General features: G+C 39.2%; 1 protein-coding gene across 3 annotated transcripts; it reads left to right on the forward strand.

Annotated features, from left to right (window-relative positions):
* The first annotated feature begins 3,244 nt into the window (after positions 1-3,244).
* Positions 3,245-22,131, forward strand: LOC128368870 (casein kinase I-like). 3 transcript variants are annotated; one of them, XM_053329765.1, is made up of 13 exons: positions 3,245-3,369; positions 6,325-6,365; positions 9,567-10,704; positions 10,929-10,998; positions 12,287-12,435; positions 12,534-12,768; positions 13,480-13,565; positions 14,061-14,145; positions 14,722-14,870; positions 15,298-15,378; positions 17,096-17,197; positions 18,506-18,612; positions 20,727-22,131. In XM_053329765.1, exons 3-13 carry the CDS (start codon positions 10,414-10,416, stop codon positions 20,779-20,781), a joined length of 1,410 nt encoding a protein of 469 aa, XP_053185740.1. In that variant the 5' UTR covers positions 3,245-3,369; positions 6,325-6,365; positions 9,567-10,413; the 3' UTR covers positions 20,782-22,131. The 3 variants fall into 3 exon arrangements, with proteins under 3 accessions (XP_053185740.1, XP_053185738.1, XP_053185739.1); XM_053329763.1 differs by lacking the exon at positions 17,096-17,197; XM_053329764.1 differs by lacking the exon at positions 17,096-17,197 and having other exon boundaries at positions 14,725-14,870.
* The last annotated feature ends 1,104 nt before the right edge of the window (positions 22,132-23,235 follow it).

Below are 23,235 nucleotides of genomic sequence, written 5' to 3' on the forward strand. Positions count from 1 at the left end.
CGACAATACCACTGTTCCTCCATCCCCTCAGGTAAAGAGCCTGGGTGTCATCCTGGACAGCACACTATCTTTTGAAGCCCACATCAATAGCGTTACTCGGTCTGCATACTTCCATCTACGTAACATCAATCGTCTCCGTCCCTCACTTTCACCAACCTGCACCGCTATCCTGGTAAACACCCTGATCACATCCCATCTGGACTACTGTAACTCTCTCCTCTGTGGTCTGCATTATTGTTATTATTATTATTATTATTAATGTTAAAGACCAGAATCATAACCCTTAACAAGACCTCCAGTCATTAACAAGACAACCAGTTTACTTGTTGCTTAACAGACTTTGGTGCATAATCAAAAGTATATTCCATATCACTTTAATTCACGAAAATGAATTATAAATGTCATAATACCTCATATCCTCTGTTTTTCCACAGCTGGGCGACATGTTTAGCTTCCAAACATTTGAACTCACAGGTCAGTTTGAAGCTCTCTCCAGCATGAAGCTCCACTTTATCTCCATAAAAAGTCATTGAAGTTTCACCACATTCTCTGTAGGTAGCTGCAGTGAAGGTAGATATAAAAAGACAAGATTCATTTAAAAATATAATTCACACCACAATCACATTATTTATTTTATTTAGTATTTTTAAGTTTCTAGAGTAATTTAGAATTTTTACTGTGGTCTCATTTGCTCAAAATCTATTGAAACTGCCTTTTTTAGTTTAGTAGGATTGAGTGTCGTCTCTTTGAATGCACTACCCATTATGTTGAATGATACTATATGCCATAATATTGTATGATATAACAACATGGTAACAGAAGGGACTTTAATATAATATAATATAATATAATATAATATATTAGTGTTAAAGTAAAAAACTACACAAACTTTACAACAATTAAATAATAGACAATGATTTTATTAATATAGCTTCTGTCATCATTCTAAACACTATATCAACTACACAATTAATTAATATGAATGTAAAGTAATAATATTAATCATTTATAATTCAACATTACTAAAAAATCTCACCTTCGGTTTGAGTCCAGTACAGCAAACTCATCAGCAGAAACAACATATCTGATTCTTTTCTCCTTCCTTCCACCTGTGTATCTGTCCACTTGTGTGTGTGTGTGTGTGTGTGTGTAGTTTCAGTGCTAGGTATATTTCACACTGGCGTATACAGCACTGTCAGATTGACAGAAACTGCTGACAGGACAGGATGCACATCTCTGCATTTTTAAACAGATGAAGGCTGTGATAACCATTATAGAAAAGGTTACTGCTGATAACACTGACCGCAGTAACACTGTCACCAACCTGTATGCATGGCAGGTAAAGGGAGGGAAAAAATCCTCACATCTGCTTCAGTGTTGATAAAGAAAGTTGAAAGAAAGCACACGCACTAAAATGAACATTATCGCTGGTGTCAGTATAATAACAGGAAATCAGTTTGGTTGTTACTGTATCTGTCCAATCAAAAACGACAAATGACACTTTGTAACAGAAGCTGACCATCATTTCAACATTAAAGTTTTATGAAACTATACAGAAATAACAGCCTGATAGTTGATGAAATTTCAAAATAATATGTAGGCAAGTGGTGTTTCAGTATGTTTGACTTTATAATAGCTTTATTGTATTCTATAGTGTTTTACTACAGCTGTTAAAAGGCTTTATTTCACACCTTGTTTTAATTGATTGCAAATGTGTTTAACTTCACCGTAGTCTTAACTGTTTTACTTGTATTTATCCATTGTTTCATTTGCTTCTATTTACCTACCTAATATTGTTTTGCATTATTGTTGTTATTGTGTTATTGTTGTTTCTTTACACTATTGTATATGAGGATTCTTCCTGAATGGTCTTTCAAAGTAAAATAAAGGTTAATAATCATATCCACAGCAGCCTCATACTACTCCTATAAAATTATAGGGTGTTACAGCTTCTTTTGGGAGGGTTTTGGTTAAAGATGCTTCTGTAACATTAAAGTTGCAAATTATAAGTTTAAAATAAGTACATTCTACATGACACCATCACTATATATATATACCTCGTCAAAATAGATATGCTGATATAGCTCATTTGGCTTCTGACTGGAACACTTCATCTTTTTGTGTGCCAAACAGCAAACTGATTTGACATAGCTTTATTTAAGAATATGCATCATGTGAGCAAAATGTAGACTAAATTCAACTACAATACGGTAGATTTTGACACAAGCCATGCATGCAAGAACAGAACCGCAAGATAAAGATACTCAGGGACGTGCTCTAGTTTATACTGTGTGTAATAGGTACAAATTCCTAAACAAACAAAACATTTAAAAAGGAGTAATTAACCAAATGCAAACAAGCAGTTGACACGCTGTGAACCATGCTTAATAATCCAGACATCACATCAATCATGGGGAAGTCGTTATCACACCTCATTTCAAAAGAGCATGTGATTCACTTGCTGACATCAGACTTGGGGCAAAAAGTCCCTGAAACATGGCAGAACTACAGACTTCATTAGCTAAAGGATTTGAAACGAAATATTACACATGGTGACTTTATTTAATAACTGGATTCAAGATTCAAGATACACTTTATGGTCATTTTACTATTATTTGCATACACAGAATGAAATGAAGTACTGTTTCTCACAAGCTTCTGTCAGTGCATTACAAATAGTAATAAATAGCTACTAAAACTGATCATACCTAAAATAAAAACCAAATATTTCAGACACACAATTAGCAGTCCTGCAATAAAACATAATAAAACAGTTTAGCAGCTTTTTATGTTTGAGACAAACGTCCATTAATGTGATTGGTAAAGTGCTGTTGTCAGTCTATGTTAATAAAAAATACTTTGATGTCCTAAAAAGTGAAGATCTATGAAAGGCTTTTTACGCCATTCAATAAATATAGTCTCTTTTCTAATTTTAAAATTCCACATTAAAATTAGCTTGAGTCATAATAATAGCAAAGACACACAACGTATAAAAATCATACACACACACGACACGACGTAGTTATTTCAGTAAGTGATGATAAAAGTAAAAAAACAACTTTTCTCCACAAATCAAAGTGTGCGGGACCCCCTCTCACGCACACACACACAGAGAGACACGCATACGCATACGCATTCACAAGATTTCTGTCGACATTCCTCAAAGGAGTTTACGCTCGCTTCTTCCGTTTAGTGCTTGCGTGTTTATCTGCATCTACGCAAATGGCGTTACGAGCTCTGGCGAGGCTTTTCAGCTGGTTAGCCAAACATCCACAGAAAAAAGAGATGAGCAGGAAAACGAGACGAAGAACATAAGAATACATTTATTACGAGCTAGAAAAAATAACGACAGGAAGGAAATCCGTTTAGGTACGTACGGTCTTTTTCGAACTTTTGCACGAATTAGCTTTGTTTAATTAGCGGGCTATGTTTATGAATGGCTGTCTGTAGGGGCAGAAATTCAACGTTAGCCAACACTGGCTAGTTAGCTGGCTGGCTAACATGCTAGGCTACGTCTGTCTCCCACCACAGCTGCTGGCAAGTGGGGTAGTGGGGTAGCCAGCTGTTTGCTAACTTATCTCTTTAGCTACTTTGTCTTATGTTGTCGTCGTGTTCTCAGACGTGACTTCTCTGCTTTTGCAACTGCGTTTTTTCTCTCGCTAGGTAAGTTACTTCCGAATTGTTTCAATGAAGCTAACGTTGTGAAGCTACACTGAGGCCAAACACTGTCACACACACAAACTACTGTGGCCTAAACCCAACTTCCTGCGTTACCCAGTTCGATTCATAGTTTAACGTGCAATAAGTCTACGTTATTAGAAGCGTCAAACATAAGCTATATGTATCGATTAAAAGCGTGTATTCATCTTATTGGACCGTGTCTGCTATGTGAATGTTGAAATCTACTGCAGCAGGCGTATCAGCTAGCTTTAGCTCCGAGAGCAAACTCACTACCTTTGGTCATACAACACCTATTCTATTCTATTGCGAAATGTAAATAGTTGTGAGTTGTAGGAGTAGTACAGCTTCTTTTTAAATATTCACCTGCGCTTTCAGATCTATACAGAGATGAGTGTGAGGTGGTGCAGCTATGGTATTCATTGAAGTGTGGGTGGTGAGACAAGGCCATGTTGATACTTATAGATATGCGTTATTTCCTCCTAAACAACCCCACCAAAAAAACATGGTACTTCCTACTAAGAAGAGCTTGAAATGAACAAATTGATCATTATAATTAACATTAGGGGCCAACAATACTGCAATGCACTAGTTATAATGTAAGCTGCCATTGATACTTAAGTGTCATGTCTTAATAGGGAGACACATTTAAAATGCATACCATGCCTAATACAGTCAGTCAGCAACGATTCATATTGGACAATGTGGACTTATAGTGTTAAAACAGTAGTGGCCGTGGTTGTTTTGTCATTTAAACAGGGTAAACATCACCATCAAATAGAGTAAACATGAAATTGGGAATGGTCACAAATTGAGACCGAGCAGTAGGGCTGGGTGTTGGTACTCGATACCTTTTAAGGTATTGATCGAAATAAATACCAAGTAGTATGGAAATGTTTCCCATCAAATGATACCTGTAATCAATCCCTTTTGCACCCAGAGCTAAATATGACTATTTGTATGGACTTGCTCACAGCCAATCAATGCAAGCATTCTTTGATTTATAAATATGAATAATTTAAGGACCTATGTAAAAAATCATTTAGATGTGGAGGAGTGGTGGCATTTTATGTAATTGAATGCTTCTATTCACATGATGGGTATCAGATGAAGCACTCATCTGGTATCAGTATCACTTTAAAGGTACTTGGATCTGTGCTGGTATCATCATTTAATTTAAACGATACCCAGCCCTATTGAGAAGACACTGCGCACTTCTTTTATGTGGGCCGGCAGTGTGAAGGACCACCCGGTGTAGGGTGAGAACATGATCACAGATGAGGTATGGCCAAGGCCTATTGTTTTAGCTCATCTCACAGGAAATGTACAGAGGAAGTTTTTATTAGTAAGCATTGCTCACATGTTGTCGTCAGCTGGCCTGAGGTGGATGTTCTGTGTTTCATCAGTTCTCACTAGGGGGTAGTTTGTGGGGATGTTTGGTTAAAGCAAAAGTGAAATGGGGAAATAATTTTTAGTTAGCTGTTTGGTTTCATACACACTGAAATACCTTCCCTTCAAAGGACTAGGCTTTGCTTTTAAATAAACTAACTATAGAACAAACTGAGGGAAATCGTAATTATACTGTATCTCCACCTGCTGATTTCATTCCCCCTCATAAACAATGTGTTTGTGGATTTGGTCACATTTTAGTCAGTGGATTTCCTTTGTCTGAAACTCAATCAACCAATCGATCATTTAATCAATCAATCAATCTTTATTGATATAGCAGCTTTCATACAGGTTAATGTAGTTCAAAGTGCCTCACAGTTTATTGACAAGTTGATAATAAGTGTAGATTGAGGACAACATAAAGAAAAGGAATAAAAACTAAGAAAAAAAAAGAGAAGACATAAGTGATACAAATATTACAACCCCCCCCCCCCCACACACACACACACACACCCGAAAGATTTAGGATTTATAATAAAAATCTAAAATTAAGAAATATATAAAGAGAGGGAATATGAGGAAAAGTTTACTAAAAGTTAAAAAAAATAGGTAAAAAAAATATTAAAAAAGTCAAATTAAATAAGTTTAAGTAAAGCTAGACTGTAAAAGAGATAGCATGGATAGAGAGGAATGGAAGATAACTCACTTTTTTGTGTATAAAAACACAACTTTTACACCCAGCTAGCTTTGTATTTCCAGTAGGTGCCAACACACAGTCTCCAGACTGATTCTTAATTTTAGCCTGGTGATGTCTAAGTCGGCATATTTAAAATAAAATAAAAAACAACCATACTCCAGTGCGTCAGATTTCTCCTCTCGTGGAGAAACTGTAGAATCTGTTGCACCAGTTGCCTTGTAATTGAGGTCAGGTTTTGTAGCCTGTGGCGTGCTTGTGTGGAGTGGATACAGTTGGAGGGCTGCGTGCAGTTCAGTGGGTGTAGAAACTGCTAAACTTTCACTGCACTGCTCGAGAACAACAAAACACAGTCGCTTAGCAGTCAGTGTTTAGTATCAGTGCCGCCGCCTAACAAATACTAGTTTAACAGGCAAATACAGTGTAAAGTAAAGCAGGTTTTACACACTAGTTAATCTCCATTGATGTGTATGGCTCTAGAGGAGGTTGTAGCAGAGGAAATCAAACTTTAGTAGCAACTTCTTAACCTCAAAGTGTCTTTTTTTTCTCTTCTTTCTTTGCAGAAGGCAGATTTTTACAGAAGACAGCCTGTGGTGGAGAAAAAGTAAGATTTTCAGTCTTTCTTTAGCCCAGGCCAAAGATAGTGAAGATGTGGGAGTGATTGTGCCTCTCTCTCTCTCTCTCTCTCTCTCTCTCTCTCTCTCTCTCTCTCTCTCTCTCTCTCTCTCTCTCTCTCTCTCTCTCTCTTCACACAAGCCTGACCCTCTCTCTCTTTCCTATACGGCCTATACAGCAGCATTGATTTTTTTTTTAATTTGCTGTAGGTTGCTCAATTTGACAGAGGCCTCACTGGGAGGGAGAAAAAAAAACAACAACAACAAAAAAAAAAATAGCAGTAGTTGACCTTCTACAGGCGATGTAATTAAAAGCATACATCTAACTTGAGTGGTGTAATTGTATTAGACGATCCTAGCAAAGTCTCCCCACCTTGTTTTTTTAACTTTGGAGCAACCCTAACTCCCCTTCATTTGATAAACCGAGTCGATCACAGTTCCCCGAATTCAAGTCGTCAGTCGCACGTATTAGCTCGCAGGTCCTGCTGAATCCCCCGCTGTGTTCATAGATTGCTGTCACCATCAGCTGTTTTTCTCACGCATTCAGTAGCTACAGTTATTGGCTACACACATATACTCCAGTGTGCTTCTAGTTATAATGGTTTGATGAAATCAGACACATCAATAACACCAACCAGAGTAAATAGAGATGTGTTTTTTTAACCCTCACATACTGTTCATATCCAAACTCATCACAGTATCCTCTCTTAATAAGTCTCTATAACATTTCTGCACAATAAATCAGTCATGAGTACACCATCAGCCACAGATAACGAGCAAGATTAATCTTTAATGAAGCTTTCAGAGAACCGAGAGTAGTTTATTATTCAGTTTTTACACTTTTTGTTTATGGAGGAAAACATGAACTGCATTAAATGTGATGAATACAACAATAAATATGGGTCAAAAACTCCTAAACGTGATATGTATCAGCTGAAGTCATCAAATTCCCGGCTAAGAGTAAGAAGTATTTAGAAGGATTTACTGCTTTCAAATGAAAAAAAGGGTCAGATTTGATTCTGAACAGTGAGGGTGAGGGTTAATGTAGTCTTTGTAGAAATTCAGCAAATATAATAAAAAAAACACACAAGTAACATTTGGGTTATTCTGCAGTTGTTCATAAGTAATAATATTCCTGCTAATGACATCAGAGGAGATGTCCAGACATGTTCGGCATTGTCCATTATCTCAGACATTTCCTCCTCCTCCTCCTCCTCCTCACTGTTATCAATTCAATTCAATACAGCTTTATTTATCCCCCATAAGGGCAGCTGTATTCTCTCTCTCTCTCTCTCTCTCTCTCTCTCTCTCTCTCTCTCTCTCTCTCTCTCTCTCTCTCTCTCTCTCTCTCTGTGTCTGTCTGTCTGTCTCTGTGTCTACGCTCCATATCATCACAACTAAAAGACATGACCATGAACTATTATTCCAAAGCTGACCCACACAGACAATGCCAGGAAAAACCTGTACTTACATACGTCAACGTAGTCTGTGACCTTTGTTAACACCTATAATCTTTTCCCCATACTAACTCCCCTTAACTGTGTGTGTGTGTGTGTTCGGTGACAGAGCAGAGGATGTCACTATTTATGTCCAAGCTATTCCATTAAGATTCCAACCAATCAGCTGTCTGAAGACTGAGATGAGTTGATTAAATGAGACAAGCTTGGTGTGCTCCTGATTGGTTGGAATGAAAACCTGTAGCCACATGAACCTTTATGGAATATTTTGGACATTCCTGGTGTAAATTGACTTATAGTTGACTTGTATAGTTCTGAAACTCTGCAGAGCTGTCAGCCAATAAAATACTTATCCGGTGACTTTAGGACAGATTCTCTTAAATGATTCTAAGGCTAAAAAACTGACACAGCTGTATCGCATATGTTAAATAAGTAGAAATAAGCACGTTACAGGAATGTCTTCATGCATAAAACAGAACTAATTGGATCTCAAACTGTTTGCAGATGATGAATTCATTAGACTTATTAGAAGAAAGTAGTAATGATAGGTCAATGGGAAGATGTCAACAACCAAGCTCTTATCTTTTAATAAAGTGGTATGTGTGTGTGTGTGTTTCTAATACAATAACATCCATGCTGCACCTGTCTAGCTGCATCCTAATAAGTACAAATTAACCCATTGTCAGTTACCGTCTCGTATTAGTAACGAGAGCAGGAAGGAAAGGAAAACTGTGAGGAGAGAAGGAAGGAATGAGAGTAGTCAGGATGAGTGTTATTATTAGAAGAGGAAATCAGAAAACACAAGAGAACATGTCCTTTTTCCTCCTGGAGGAAGATCTGGCCTGGTTTTTCTTTTTTTGGTTTAAAAGGCCAAATATGGCCTTCAGTTCTTTTCTGTTATTAAATGTTAAAAAACGGAACATGTAAACATCCCAAATGTTCTTTGGGCAGTCAACTTTTTGGTCTGCTCTTTCAATTCTAATATGTTTGAATTGGTGGTTCATAATTGTCAGGATCTGGTTGTTGTGGTTACTACTAGAAGCTGACCAATACTGGATTTTTGGAGCTTATGCCGATTCCAATATTAGGGAGTAAAAAAAATGTATCCAATATCGATATATCGGTTGACAATCTTATCCAAAATATGTACATAAAATGCAAATTTTTTGCAATGTGGTTATCAACCACTTGTCAAAGATTTACAGTATAACTATAAACTTTATTGTATAAAATGACATCAGTGCTCTGACACAGTAACTTTACTGTAGATTTAATAATAAAAAAATAAAACACCTACAACAACAAAGAATAAAAAACAACGTACATGTATATTAAATTTGAATTAAGGAAAATAATCAAATATACTTAAAATGCTGCTGTATAATAAAAAAAAAAATTGGTGTATATCAGACAACATATACACCAACACTGATATATCTGCAATATCGGCCAAAAAGATCAGCTGACCGATATATTGGTCGGCTCTGGTTAACACACATCAGTACTTAAAGGAAAACATATAAAATGTGATACTAATGCATATGTTTGAAACTCAAGCACAATGTGATTCATCTCCCATGGGTTCAGCACAACAGCAGAATACTCAGGTCACTGTTCACACCTCTAACATCTCGTCTCCTGAGCATTAAATATTCAAAATACAGTTGAGCTTTTGCGAACTCCATTTGAGTAGAATCTAATCTTTTTGTTTTCTTTTCTCGTCTTGTCTTTCAGGTGGTACGTTCGAAAAAACCTCAGCACGAAGCGTTCCTCTCACACCCCCGAAGGGCCACCCACAGCTTCCCCTTCACCTCAACAAGCAGAGCCTCTGTGCGACATTTACAGGAACACGTGCTCTAAAAAAGCCAGCTCACTGAGACCTATGGCAATAAATCAAACAGCCAAGAGTTTAGTCTCACCTGAATATCAAATGTAAGAAAAAAAGGGGGGGAAAGATCTGGAAGTCGTCCGATCCACTACACACATTTCTGTTGTCCAAGTCTGCACTGGGATTCGGGTGCATGGGTGTTGTGCTGACGGAGGTGTATTGTGATGGTGTGATGGTGGACTGGTATGTCCGAAGCTGAAGCTAGCTTAGCTTCCCGGGTTTTAATATAGCATGTTGGCATATGGCTAACTGCGTATGGTGACAGATCAGTCCATTATCCTCCTCCCCTCCATCACCATCTCTGGCCCCTACAAGGGGGTTTTAACCTGTTGGTAGTGGTGCCCCCTTACCCCATCATCTCTTCATTTCTGTTTTCATTTTACTCATCCATCCACCCCACCCTAGAAATCATCGCTCCATCTTTCACTTTCATCAGCCCTCATCACTGTGGTGTTTTCACGAGATCTCCTTTCTTTTTGTTGAATTCATCTCTCATCTGTCGTGATTCGCTGTGCATTACCGCCGCTCAGTCCCTTCTCATCTTCTAAACCCCAAACCCAGTGCAGCTCAGCCCGGCCCAAAGCAAATCACCCTAACCTCTGCAGAGTCCAGCCGCTGGGCAGTCGTTTCGGTGGTTGCTTTTGGTTGCATGGAATCGGCTTAACCGTGGAGAGGCCGGGCTACCACAAACTGATGGACTTTGACAAGCGAGGAGTAGGGGGAGGAGGAGGAGGGGGCGGAGGAGGAGGAGGTGGTGGTGGTGGTGGTGGAGGTGGAGGGAAAGGAGAGGCGGAGGAGGGGAAGAGGATGTCCGGAAAGACGGGGAGTCGGTCGGGGCACGGCGGCCGAGGCACCGGCTCCAACTCAGGAGTCTTGATGGTCGGACCAAATTTCCGGGTCGGGAAGAAGATCGGCTGCGGGAACTTTGGGGAGCTGAGACTCGGAAAGAATCTGTACACCAATGAATACGTGGCTATTAAACTGGTAAACATCCTTTATCTTTAACTAGATTATAGAATTGTAGGTCTACTCAATTAAATGAATTGCACTTTTATATCCCAAGTACATGTTTTATTTATAGCAGTATTGTCAGAGAAATGCAAATTCCTATTAACCCTGATGATCTCCTAGTATTATGAATAGTATTTTCTGAGTTTTAATACTTCTATTTTATGACAAAGAATGAATATCTCCATCCGTCTTTGTAGGAGCCAATCAAGTCACGGGCACCGCAGCTGCATCTAGAATATCGCTTCTACAAACAGCTGGGAAGTTCAGGTGAGAACCAGTGTCTGATTGGTCGAGAGTTCTGCTCTGAGATAGAGAACATAGCTGTGTATCATGACTTTTTTCCCCACTGTGGGAGGTTCATGCCCCCACCTACCAACACCTGATGGCTTTCCTGTCTAATTCATAATGTGTATTAGAATAACAAGCCAAACGTGTTTAGAACAAATATAGTCACTCATTATAGAAAAGAGGCATGGATGTGATGAACAGATACACATCTATTATCAGATATATCAATCAACATGTGCATCATCCTGGATCTCCCATGTTTTTTATGCTCAGAGTCTATTATTTTATTCTCTGGTGCATATAGTGAAGCATAATCTCCACAGACAGCTGTTTTAAATCACACAGATCTCCTGCTGTTTATGTGCTCTGAGTTTATTTAGGGTATGTTTATTGATCAAGGCTCCATTACAAGCCCTACTTCTCTTTGCCTGCTACAGTGGGAGCGGGTTGGGAAGTAAAATCAATGAATCAATAAATACAAACACTGTCGATTTCTTCCCCTGGAGCTGACATTCAAACTGTTTCGGATCAGTACATTTTACTGTCAGTCAGCCTGATGAAGACAGTTTGTTTTAGCTCATCAGGACACAGCTGTGGACAGAGATGTCCGAACACTAATGACTCATGGACACACTTAAGACTTAAGCCTTTTGACTTTAAATTTCTCGACATCTAATCCAAAGATGTTTTTTTTCTTTACCCCAAATCAGCTCATTTTCAATATATACTTTTAGCCAGTCATGTTGCTTGAGCAGAAAAAAGTTGCTACTAAAGTAGATAACTCGGATTTTCACTTTAGAACGTAAATACCGCCATAATCAACTGCAAAATAAACAGCAACAATTAGCTCAGAATTTTTCAGGAATAAAATACCATCACACAATTTTACTTAAAAATAATATTTATTCTGGAATAATTTAACGTCCACTTATCATATTTTTATGGAGCTTTCAACCATGTATACAATTTACAGGTTGTTCAAATGCTATATTAACTGCTCGAACATTCAACATTGTTCAATGAGGTGTATAATGGAGCATAATGACTTTTTTGGATTTGAAACACAGTGTTGAGGACTTGGGCTTGACCCATCTGTAATATAACATAAGGATCATAATCTTGATGTGGAGATACAGTACATATTGTATTGTGGGCTGAGTGTATCAGGCCTGTAGCTGCTGTCTGTGCTGACTAAAGTCATGACTTACAATTGATGCAGGGATGATTGATGTGTGATCAGTTCTCTCTCTCTGTCTCTGTGATGCAGAGGGTGTACCCCAAGTGTTCTACTTTGGACCTTGTGGTAAATACAATGCTATGGTTCTGGAGCTCCTGGGACCCAGTCTAGAGGATCTGTTTGATCTCTGCGACAGGACCTTCTCTTTAAAGACTGTACTCATGATAGCCATACAACTGGTAAGACTTTCGCCTTCATGTTCAGACCTCAAAACACTTCCAGTCCACGTTGGGTTTCTCAGCATCGCATTCTTTGTTCTTTGTCCCCTCCCCTTCAGATATCTCGTATGGAGTTCGTCCACACCAGAAGCCTGATCTATCGAGACGTGAAGCCCGAGAATTTCCTGGTTGGCCGACCTGGCTCCAAACGGCAACACACCATCCACATCATAGACTTCGGCCTGGCGAAAGAATACATCGACCCGGAGACCAAGAAACACATCCCATACAGAGAACACAAGAGTCTGACTGGAACTGCCAGATATATGAGCATCAATACACATTTGGGGAAAGGTGAGCTGCTCCCACATGTACCACACCAACCTAAAGTAGTTATCAGGCTACTTCATAATGTTTAAATGTTTCCTATAGTATTAAAATAGTCCAGTGATTGTTGTGTGTACATTTATGTTACAGCACAAACAGGAACTGCTTGCAACCTACTTCCATGCTGTTGTATAAAATGATCTTCAAATGACAATGATATCGTTTATCACAATTATTGCTGACACAATACATCGTCCAACCACAGTAGTTATTGTGACAGATCTAACAATGGTGTGACTGCGCAGAAGAAGAAGTGGAAGTATCATACAGTCACGTCACTGGCGTTCAAGATAGTAGTAAAAAGAAGAGAAATACTGCAGTATGTATTATCCTGCTTGACAAATAGTTTCATTGGGATTTGACAATAAAATCTAAACGGAGCCAGCAGATTGTAAGCAACATATCAAGGTAGTTGAAGGTTGTTTGCAGCAAAGTGACAGCATTCTGGCAAAGTGAACCATTTTGAAATATCTTTATACACCTTACAAATCAGTAATAGTGATATTCATCATAAAGGAATGACACCACAATGAACATAACTATCTCCTTTTCTAACAGTGGAGGTATTGCGAGCAGCAGGGTGTTTTTGAAGCACTGTGTTTGTGTTCTCGGTGTCAGAGGTGTTGAATTTAAGCCACTGACGCTTTTTGGTTTTGTCACTCTCTGTTGTTATTTCAGAGCAAAGCAGGCGGGATGACCTGGAAGCTCTAGGTCACATGTTCATGTACTTCCTGCGAGGGAGTCTACCCTGGCAAGGATTGAAGGTGAGACCGCTGATATAACCCATCATTGCTAACGTTGCAGCAGGAGTGGAAAACAACAGACTTCCTGTTGAGAAGCTGCAGTATTTATTAACTGACACACTGTAGCCCAGCTGTACATTTACTGCCAGACTGACCACTCACTGCTAACCTTTTCCTTTTATCCGCCCACGTTTACATCACTTTTCTGCCACTCTCTCTCTCTCCCTCTCTCTTACTCAACCACCCACTTGCTACGCACACATATTACACACTGCCCTATTCCTTAAAAGGAGATACGGTACCAAAAGTTTCCCAGGCAACGACACAGAGGTTGACTCAGCACAGGGAGATGCTGCACAAAGAACACTATTGATTTGTGAATGAATGGATATTTGGTGTTATTTTTTGGCATTAAAACAATATTTCATTGAGCCTGCGGGGGTTGTCATTGGCTGCCAGGTCTATACTGTTATAGAGGGAACACTGTGTTACATTCACTGTCTCTCTCTTCATCAGGCGGACACTCTGAAAGAACGTTACCAGAAGATAGGAGACACAAAGAGAGACACACCTATAGAGGTCCTCTGTGAGAACTTCCCAGGTGTGTGTACACACAAGCACACACACACACACACACACACTCTCTCAAACATATACACACACTCTCAAACACTCTCTCTCACACACACACACACACACACACACACACACACACACACTCACACACACACTCACACACACACACACTCACACACACACACATACTCACTCACACGCACTCACTCACTCACACACAAACACTCACTCACACACAAACAAACACTCACTCTTACACACCCACTCACTCAAACATATACACTCACACACACAAACACATACTCACTCACTCACAAACACTCTTACACACTCACTCACTCTCACACACAAACACATACTCATTCACACACATACTCACTCACTCACTCACACTCACTCACTTGTTCACTCACTCACATACACACACAAACACTCACACATACAGAATCACTCATACACACACACACACACACACACACACACACACACACACCTTAATAAAACAAAGAGTACTTCTGTGTAGCTGTTGCATCTATAATCAGGCTAGCATATGTTGATCAAATATTGTGTGTGTGTTTGTGTGCTTGTGCGTGTGTAACAGAAGAGATGGCCACCTACCTGCGGTACGTGCGTCGGCTGGACTTCTTCGAGAAGCCGGACTACGACTACCTGAGGAAACTCTTCACTGACCTCTTTGACAGAAACGGATACATCTTTGACTACCAGTATGACTGGACTGGAAAACCACTGGTTAGTGTGGAGTTGGGGGTGTTTTGTTGCTATACACACACACATATATATTGAGTAAGCTGCTGGGTTTAGGGCAAGGTCAGTACTAAGAGGTCAGTGGTATGACTGATTTGCTGAGTAAAGAGGAACAGATGAAGTCTTAATTTAGACTTTAGACACTTCCTTCTGCTTTACAGATCAGAAGACTGTGGGTTACTGTAATCTGAACACTCACTTTTCTTGAGGTCAACAGAAAAAAAGTTTAAATAATGTGAGCTTTGAGTTCAGTGGTGACGTTTCTCATTTGAGAAGCATCTATATTGTGTTTCATGGTTTGCACAGAGCCACCAACATTGTTATGCATGAGATCACCAACATGATGCGATGTAATCGATTTGTGTGTTTCCCTCTTCTGATCAAATGTTGACTTCACTTCCTGTGTATTTAGCCCACTCCTATTGGTCCAGTGGCCAGCGAGACTCCACTACAGACAAGCAACCGAGAGAAAGCGCCGCAGACCAAAAACCAGGTAAGGCTCATTCTGAACTAATCTGCACCATGGACATACTATTAATAGACTCCTCTCAATATATATGGAACTTTATTTGCCAAACACCAGCTGTGTCCAATAAAAAATAGACAGTCGAAACCATCAAGAAACCACACAGCACGTACACAAACTAGATCTTCGTCTCTCTCCTTCTCTCTCACAGTGCTGCTCCCTCACCTTTTGTCTTATTCCTGTTTGCTCCACTTGTCAACAATTAGCTGTTCTTGTTGCTTGGTTTCCTTGTCAATCAAAACTGAAGATACAACAAATACAAGCCATGCTGCAGAAATCACAACTAGATCACAGAACCAATATCATCAACCAATATTGGCCTGTCAGATATATCGGTGTCAGCATTTATACTGTCCGATGAAAGATATACAGGCAGCATTTTATGTATATTTTAATCCTTTTTCCAAATTCAAGTTTTATATATACATACTAAATTCCCAGTGAAGTTTACTGTTTCAGTGCACTGATCCACGCCTCCATTACATATCTTTGTAACTGTTTGGTAACCACATTTGAAAGAAACATATGTTTATGTATATATTCTGTATATATAAGATTATCGGCCGATATATTGATATTGGAATTGTTCAATTTCCTAATATCGGTATTGGCGCCAAAAATCATCTTAACACCACAAGTTAACAGACTAGAATAAAAACCTAATTTCACTTAATCTTGAGTTTAGTCTTGTGTGTAAAATGTTTATCAGCTAAGGGATGCCTAGTTAAAGTTACTCACTACTAATTTGAGTGTTGGTCATTAAAATTTGAACACACACACTGCACAGCTGATGCCATGTGACAGATAAGGCCTGTCTGTGTGTCTGTGTGTGTGTGTGTGTGTGTGTGTGTGTGTGTGTGTGTGTGTGTGTGTGTGTGTGTGTGTGTGTGTGTGTGTGTGTGTGTGTGTGTGTGTGTGTGTGTGTGTGTGTGTGTGTGTGTGTCCCATTTGCAGCTGTTGTACAACTTCTGCATTTTCTGTAGGGTGAATTATTAGCAGCGTGGTCACACCTGACATGTGACACCCTGCACACTCAGCAGGATATTACATTTTAGTCGGCATACAGGTTTTTTGTGGATAAGCTCCTTTTTCTAACAATGTCCTCATACTTTTTTCTTTCTTTTTTTTGTTAGAACTGTGTTCATTTCTTGCTTTCCCTTAGTTTTAATATACTTAAAGTGACATGACCATTCAAATTGATTTTATAGAGAACAAATGATGTATCCCAATTAATGTCTAATAAGCAGAAATGCACAGCAGTCCAGATGTGGCAGCAGTAGTTAGGTTGCACTACAGGCCTGCAGGTTTGAAGGTAGTGAGTTTGAATAGACCACCTCCTTCGCCTTCTTGCATGAGGTGTTTCACACATTCTAACTGTACTGCACACTGGAGTGCTCACCCTCCTGTTGCTCCTCCACCAAAATACTGACTCTGAACTTTTTCTTTTTCCTTTTGCACTCTTTCCCCATTCCTCTCTCTCTCTCTTTTTTCTCTATCCTCGCCGTACCGCCACTCCTCTCCTCCACCTGCTCGTCTTCCTACTTTTCGCCTCACCGCTTCACCTCTTCTCTCGCTCCGTTTCCGCGCCATCTCACCCACCCCTTTCCCCTCTTCACTATATCTCCTCCTCCACCCCCTCCACCCTTTCTCGTTTCTCCTGCGATCGGCTTCCCATCTCCTCTAGTCTCCAGAGGGGAAAGGCAGTGAGTCCCAGCCCACTCCGGTGACCAATCGAGAGCTGCTGGGCTCCCACCTCACTGCCGATAGGCTGGGCGGGTCCGTCCAGGTACTGAGAGGAAGGGTTTAGCTCTGCCGGCTTCTGTCTGTCTGCCTTACCTGTCTTTTTTTTTCTTGTCTGCCTGCATGACCCTCTTTGTCTCTGCAGCAGGGCCTGATCTCCAGTCTGTTTCCTCACAACCTCACAATGTCCTACATATGGGAATATTGTTATAGAGGTTAAAACCTTTTATTTAGGTTTATGGTTTGTTATGTAGGTTTGTGCAGCATATGTTGTTTTTAATTTACATTCAGTAGTTAACACTTTCACTGTCTTATTAACATGGAAATAATCAAGTGGAGACTATCTGCAAGGGGACACTATCTGCAAGGGGACAGAAGGTGGTTGTAGGCTGTTTGTTTTGTGAACTAGTGATGAGGTAGAAGAGTAGAACTAGATTAACCAATAGGAAAGTAGTAGAGGTTACTGAGTTGGTGTGGTTTACAGTAGTAATTTCACATATAAGCTCTGTGTGTGTGCACTGAGACTTCATCCTACACTGGTGTTCCTCTGTAAAATATGTAGTTCAATACACATCATTAGTCTTGTTTTATTCAATGCTTTTCATCTTTCAAAATTGGTAGACAGCAGCTAATGGTCACCATAGCAACGTGTATATGGTGTAGAGGTTAAAATGTGCTGGTGTGAAGTTGATTTCAGTAAAGCTTTGTCTTCTATTTTATGGTAAGGACAGCAGCTTCTGTTGTTTTGTTTGTACTGCCACATAAATGCAGCACAAAGGAGAATTAAGCTTTAACACAAAGTACGTGCCCATTCACAGATCATCTGTTGAATACAATGGTATAAAACAGCCATAACATCACAGCATAGTGAGTGCAAGCATTGGTGTTGAAATGCTTTGGTTTTTCCACATGGACACATAAACATCGTCATTGCTTTTTTTTTTCTTTTTTTCTTTTTTTGCTATAAATTCTGTACGCTGAAATCAACAAAGCACCACAAACACTGTCAGCCATCCAGCAGCTATATTGCATGGCAACAAAGTGAATGTTGGCGATGCCTGTATCTCTGGAGGCGTGAAGCTTCCTGGATGTCACAGCTTGTACGGACCGTAAAGGAACACGTCCACACTAAGCTGGATACATTTGAAAACAGTCTTTTCTGTCATGCAAATTAACTGTTCAAAAAACCTGAAAGCACTAATGTGGGAGTCTTAACAGCAGTGTTTTCAGATGTAGCTGCTTTAGTGTGGACGTTATGCAAGTTTTTTTTATTCCTTTTTATTTTGTCCCCTCAAGATAAGACGTCGGTGCATCTGTGCTCATCCCCCTCTCTCTTCCTCTTCCCATCTTGTAGGTTATGAGTTCAACCAACGGAGAGCTGAATACAGACGACCCCACTGCAGGACACTCCAACGCACCAATCACAGCCAACGCAGAGGTGGAAGTGGCTGATGATACCAAGTAAGAACACATATACACTACAGAACTACAGATGGATGACAAACCAACATGAAGTGTCTTAGTATGGAGTCAGGCCAGCACCAGCCCCCAGAACAGCTTCAGAGCTCTATGCCAAGTCTGTGGAACTCTACTGATAGGATAAATGTAATTTTCCACAAGATATTAACCTCTATTTAATTAGGTAATCTCATTGAGATCAAGATCTCTTTCGGAAAAGAGACCCGAGTACAGCAGATGGAAAGAAAAACAAACCTAGCCAGACAACAAAAGGACTTACAGGGTCAAAGACAATTACACACATCACTAAATAGATGTGACAATGAAAATGTATATTTTATCATGGAGATGGTGGTGGAGAGCATTGTCTATGTTGGTCCAGGTGTTCAGCTGGCTTGAGATCTAGTGATTTTCATACTCATCAAAGCATTCAGTGAGCCCTGCTGCACAAAAGCATCTGAGTTTGATATGTTTCTCCACTCTTATAATATATAATATAATGTACTTCATCGGAAAAACTGAATATACGACTCAAAAGTCAAAGTCAGCTTTACTGTCAATTTCTTCACATGTACCAGACAAACAAAGGCATGGAGAAGACGTTTCTCACTATCTCACGGTGAAACAGATAAAGTGCACAGGCACAACAGATAAGACAAGACATTTCCTCATACTAAAAAGTAAACATTGAAGTGCACAACAGACATTTACTAATATTAAAAAGATAGACAATAAAATATAAAACCTAGGAGTCTACTATGTATATGTAGGAAGTAGCAGCATAAGTTTCTGTATAAGTTAAGTTGTAGTAGCAGTCAGTAATGGCAGCAAAAGTTCTGTAAGATATATTTGTAACAGTAACAGACTTCTAAGAGAATCTTTTAGAACAAATGGACACTGACTTTTTAGGCAACCAAAGTGTTCCAATTAAGAAGTGAAAACACAGTGAAATAGTGACACTATGCCTATACCCCACAATTATGTTACCTAACCAATGTTGTCATCACTTGTCAATCACAACGTAGCCAGACATTAATTTTTTTGGAGCCAGTAGAGTTGCCCCCTGATGGCCAATAAAGAGAACACAGGTTTAAGTCACTTCTGCATAGGCTTCACTTTTCAGACTCGGAGCTACCTGCTGCTTATGTTTTATTTGTTTTATTTTAGGTCAACTAATTCACCAACAAACTAACATCAGACATATCCACATTTACATTTCTGCTATTTAAAAAACATCATATGAACAAACCTGCCCTATGCTGCTTACTGTGACTGTCTCCAACACTTCCTGTGGTTTTGTAATTCCTTTTTCTGTATGGCTTTTACTGTGAAAAGCAGTGCTTGAGGAAGTGTCGACATAGCACTAACGGCATGCTGACAGGTCAGAAGTCTGCTCTCTCTCTCTCTCTCTCTCTCTCTCTCTCTCTCTCTCTCTCTCTCTCTCTCTCTCTCTCTCTCTCTCTCTCTCTCTCTCTCTCTCTCTCTCTCTCTCTCTGTCTGTCTGTCTGTCTGTCTGTCTGTCTCTGTCTCTGTCTCATGGTTTTTGTCATACGTTATTATTATTTTCTGTTCTGTTTTTTTTTTGGGTCAAAAAGTCACATGAGCCGTTTCAGTTTTAGTGTAGATAAATACACCAAACCTCTGATATATGAATACATGTTGATGCATCTTTAGCTGTCCTTCCTACACATAAACAAAGAATATATGTGTGGTATCTTCCATCGGCAGATATAGTGGAAGGTTTTTTATACATGAGGGAATTATATAAATGGGTAATTGTTCTTTCTTTTTACTTACTACCTCATATTCCTTCTTAACATCATCTATATGACCCCTAAATTACATTCACATCCACTCCTCTGCCAATGTGTAATCCAGTCATGATCCTAAGTAGTGGTTGAAAAGTAGAGAAGTATAGATTATTAAAGGCCCTGAAAATTTAAATATTCTTGGCTCAACAAAAAACAATCCTTAGTTAACATTTATTTAGAGTTTAACACTTAAAAGTCCAGCTAATCTGCTTCATCAGGACAGTGTGTGTGTGTGTGTGTGTGTGTGTGTGGTTTTGATTCAAAGCAACCGTCAGTGTGTTAATGGAGATCTGTTGTGTGTCGCAGGTGCTGCTGTTTCTTCAAGAGGAGGAAGAGGAAAGCTCTCCAGAGACACAAATGAAAACAAGCAACAAGAGAGAGAAAGACCCGCTCTCTTTTTTTTTTCTCTCCACCATCTCTACTTCCTCCTTTTCCCTCCCTCCCTTTCTAGACCTCTTCATACAACCCCTCCACCCCTCCCTCCTCTCCTGTCTCCATCTCACCCTCCTCCTCCTCTGCTGTTGGAGGTCCTGTAGTCTACCTTGGGTTAGCTGGACTGGCTGGACCACCAGACAGCAGAATGTGTTTGGCTAAGCTGATCTACTGGTTTGTACTGGTCTGGACCGGACTGGACTGGACAGACAGGCAGTAACACACGTTCACTGTTTCCACCTCAGAGCTTTAAATGTGGACTAGCTGGTGGACTCTTCGTGTATTTATGGTCACAAACTGAACTGAAACTGTGCAGAAAGTGACCACAAATAAACAGTTAATAGACTGTAAAAGGTGAGGCTGGATTCAGCTGGTTAACTGGCAGACTGGTTACTTCTATATTTTTTTGATTTTTTTTTCTTCCTTACTGACTGGTTCAGAGGAGAGAGAAGTGTATTTCTGAGGAGATACAACAACGAGACTGTCGGACCACACGTGCACACAAACTGCACACACACACACACACACACACACACAGGCACGTACAAACACTCTGTACACCTACTGGAGCTCACGATGATGATGACGATGAGACTTCATGGACAAAAAGACGCAGCTCTCGCACATAGTCTATAAAGTTTTTATTTCCCTCGGGTCGAAGGAAAGTACCACAGCGAGCGGCTATGTCTATTTCCTGCAACGGATCGGAGCTCACCGTACGTTCACCCTCAGAGGAGAAAAAAAACCTAACCTCACCACCACCAGAATCAAAAGTTTAAAAAAAAAGATGTTTATGTAAAAAAAATAAAACTGTATGCTTTGATTTTTGTTTTAATTTGTAACTAAAAAAAAAAAAAAGAAAAAGACTGTCTACAATTTGGAACCTGTGTTTTTTTTCTGTCTTTTTGAGTTGTTCAAAAAGTTTGTTTTGTAGCTTCTAGTGTGTTCCTCAAAATGTAATTTTTTTAAAAATAACTTGTATTTTTAATTTTTTTTTTTTTCGTCTTTCTCTCTGGGTTGGAGGATGGAAAGTCGGATAACTCCATTAAAAACAACCAAACAAAATAAAAAACTTATCTTTATTTAAGGGGACTGTGAACAATATTTTTTAAAGGTGTTTGAGGAAGAGCTTCAATGTTTTCAGAGAAGTGTGTGTACATGTCTTGAATTGGTTGTTTAATCAAGCTAAATTACATTGAGTTTCTACAGCTTTGCTAGTTTGTCTGAGAGGCTGTAATAGACATCGTTAAGAACACCTAATTGTAAGATGGATAAAAGTTAAGGTAAAAAGTTGTTTTTTTTTTCTCAGCAATCCAAAACCTGGTTTCAGACCTCTGAATAATACACACATATTCAATTTGTTAAGCAATCCAGAGAATGAAGTGCTCAGCTCAGTCTGGTTATTAAGCAGTAGTAGTCATGTTAAAGGTAAACATGAGGTTGTTATATTAATATTCTCACACATCATGATGTGATCACATTGCTGACATGCAAATTAGAACTAAACACAGTATTGCTTGGGTTGATGGGAATGTTATTAGTTTAGCAGATACAAACCAAACAACTGATATATTGATAGTTTTGACCTGATGATGGTGCTAGAGGGATGATTAAGAGCTCCAAGTAAGTTTCTGTTTTTATGCCATATCTATAAATAATGTTTCTAATTTCCTTGGAATCCCCAAACTCAATCCTGCGATGTCATTGTACACTCTGGCACACTTTGAAATGAGAGGTGTTAATTATTTGGAAACAGTGATGCATGAATCAGACAGTTACACAATCAAAGGAGGATTGGTTCCCCATTTTGCAGCTACTGGCTGTTTTAATATGAATTTTGATTCAAAGAAAATAACAGTCAGGTGATTAGGAGATAGATATCTAATTTTGACAGGGTTTTAGAAACAGGAATTTTACTATTTAATAATGACCAACTAGAAGAGGAAATTATAATAATAATAGATTTGCTGTCAGGGTTCTAAATTGTAATGTATAATTAACTTGGACTTTGGAAACATCACATGATTAATAATCTCACAAAGTGAGGCTTTGCTATTCTTAACAAAGACTGTCAAACATTGCAACATTTCAACTTCAAAAAATCCATTCCACACAATTGTATTTTACACCCCATATATCTAGATATGATGTTTAGGTAATGTTCGAGTATCATATTTTGAACATTACAGTATTGTATAACTTACCTGCAACGTTTTTCTTAGGTGCAGACTGAAAAACATTAAATTCATTGTTAACATGCATCTCAGCACACAATTCAGGTCTAATTTTAGCTCTCTAGCAAGGTAATGAATATGAAATTTCAGAGTCCAACATGCTCTGACACGTAAAGACTATTATATTTCAAATATACTTAAAAAAATCG

This window comes from Scomber japonicus, chromosome 12 (assembly GCF_027409825.1).
Source record: "Scomber japonicus isolate fScoJap1 chromosome 12, fScoJap1.pri, whole genome shotgun sequence".
Taxonomy (NCBI): Eukaryota; Metazoa; Chordata; class Actinopteri; order Scombriformes; family Scombridae; genus Scomber; species Scomber japonicus.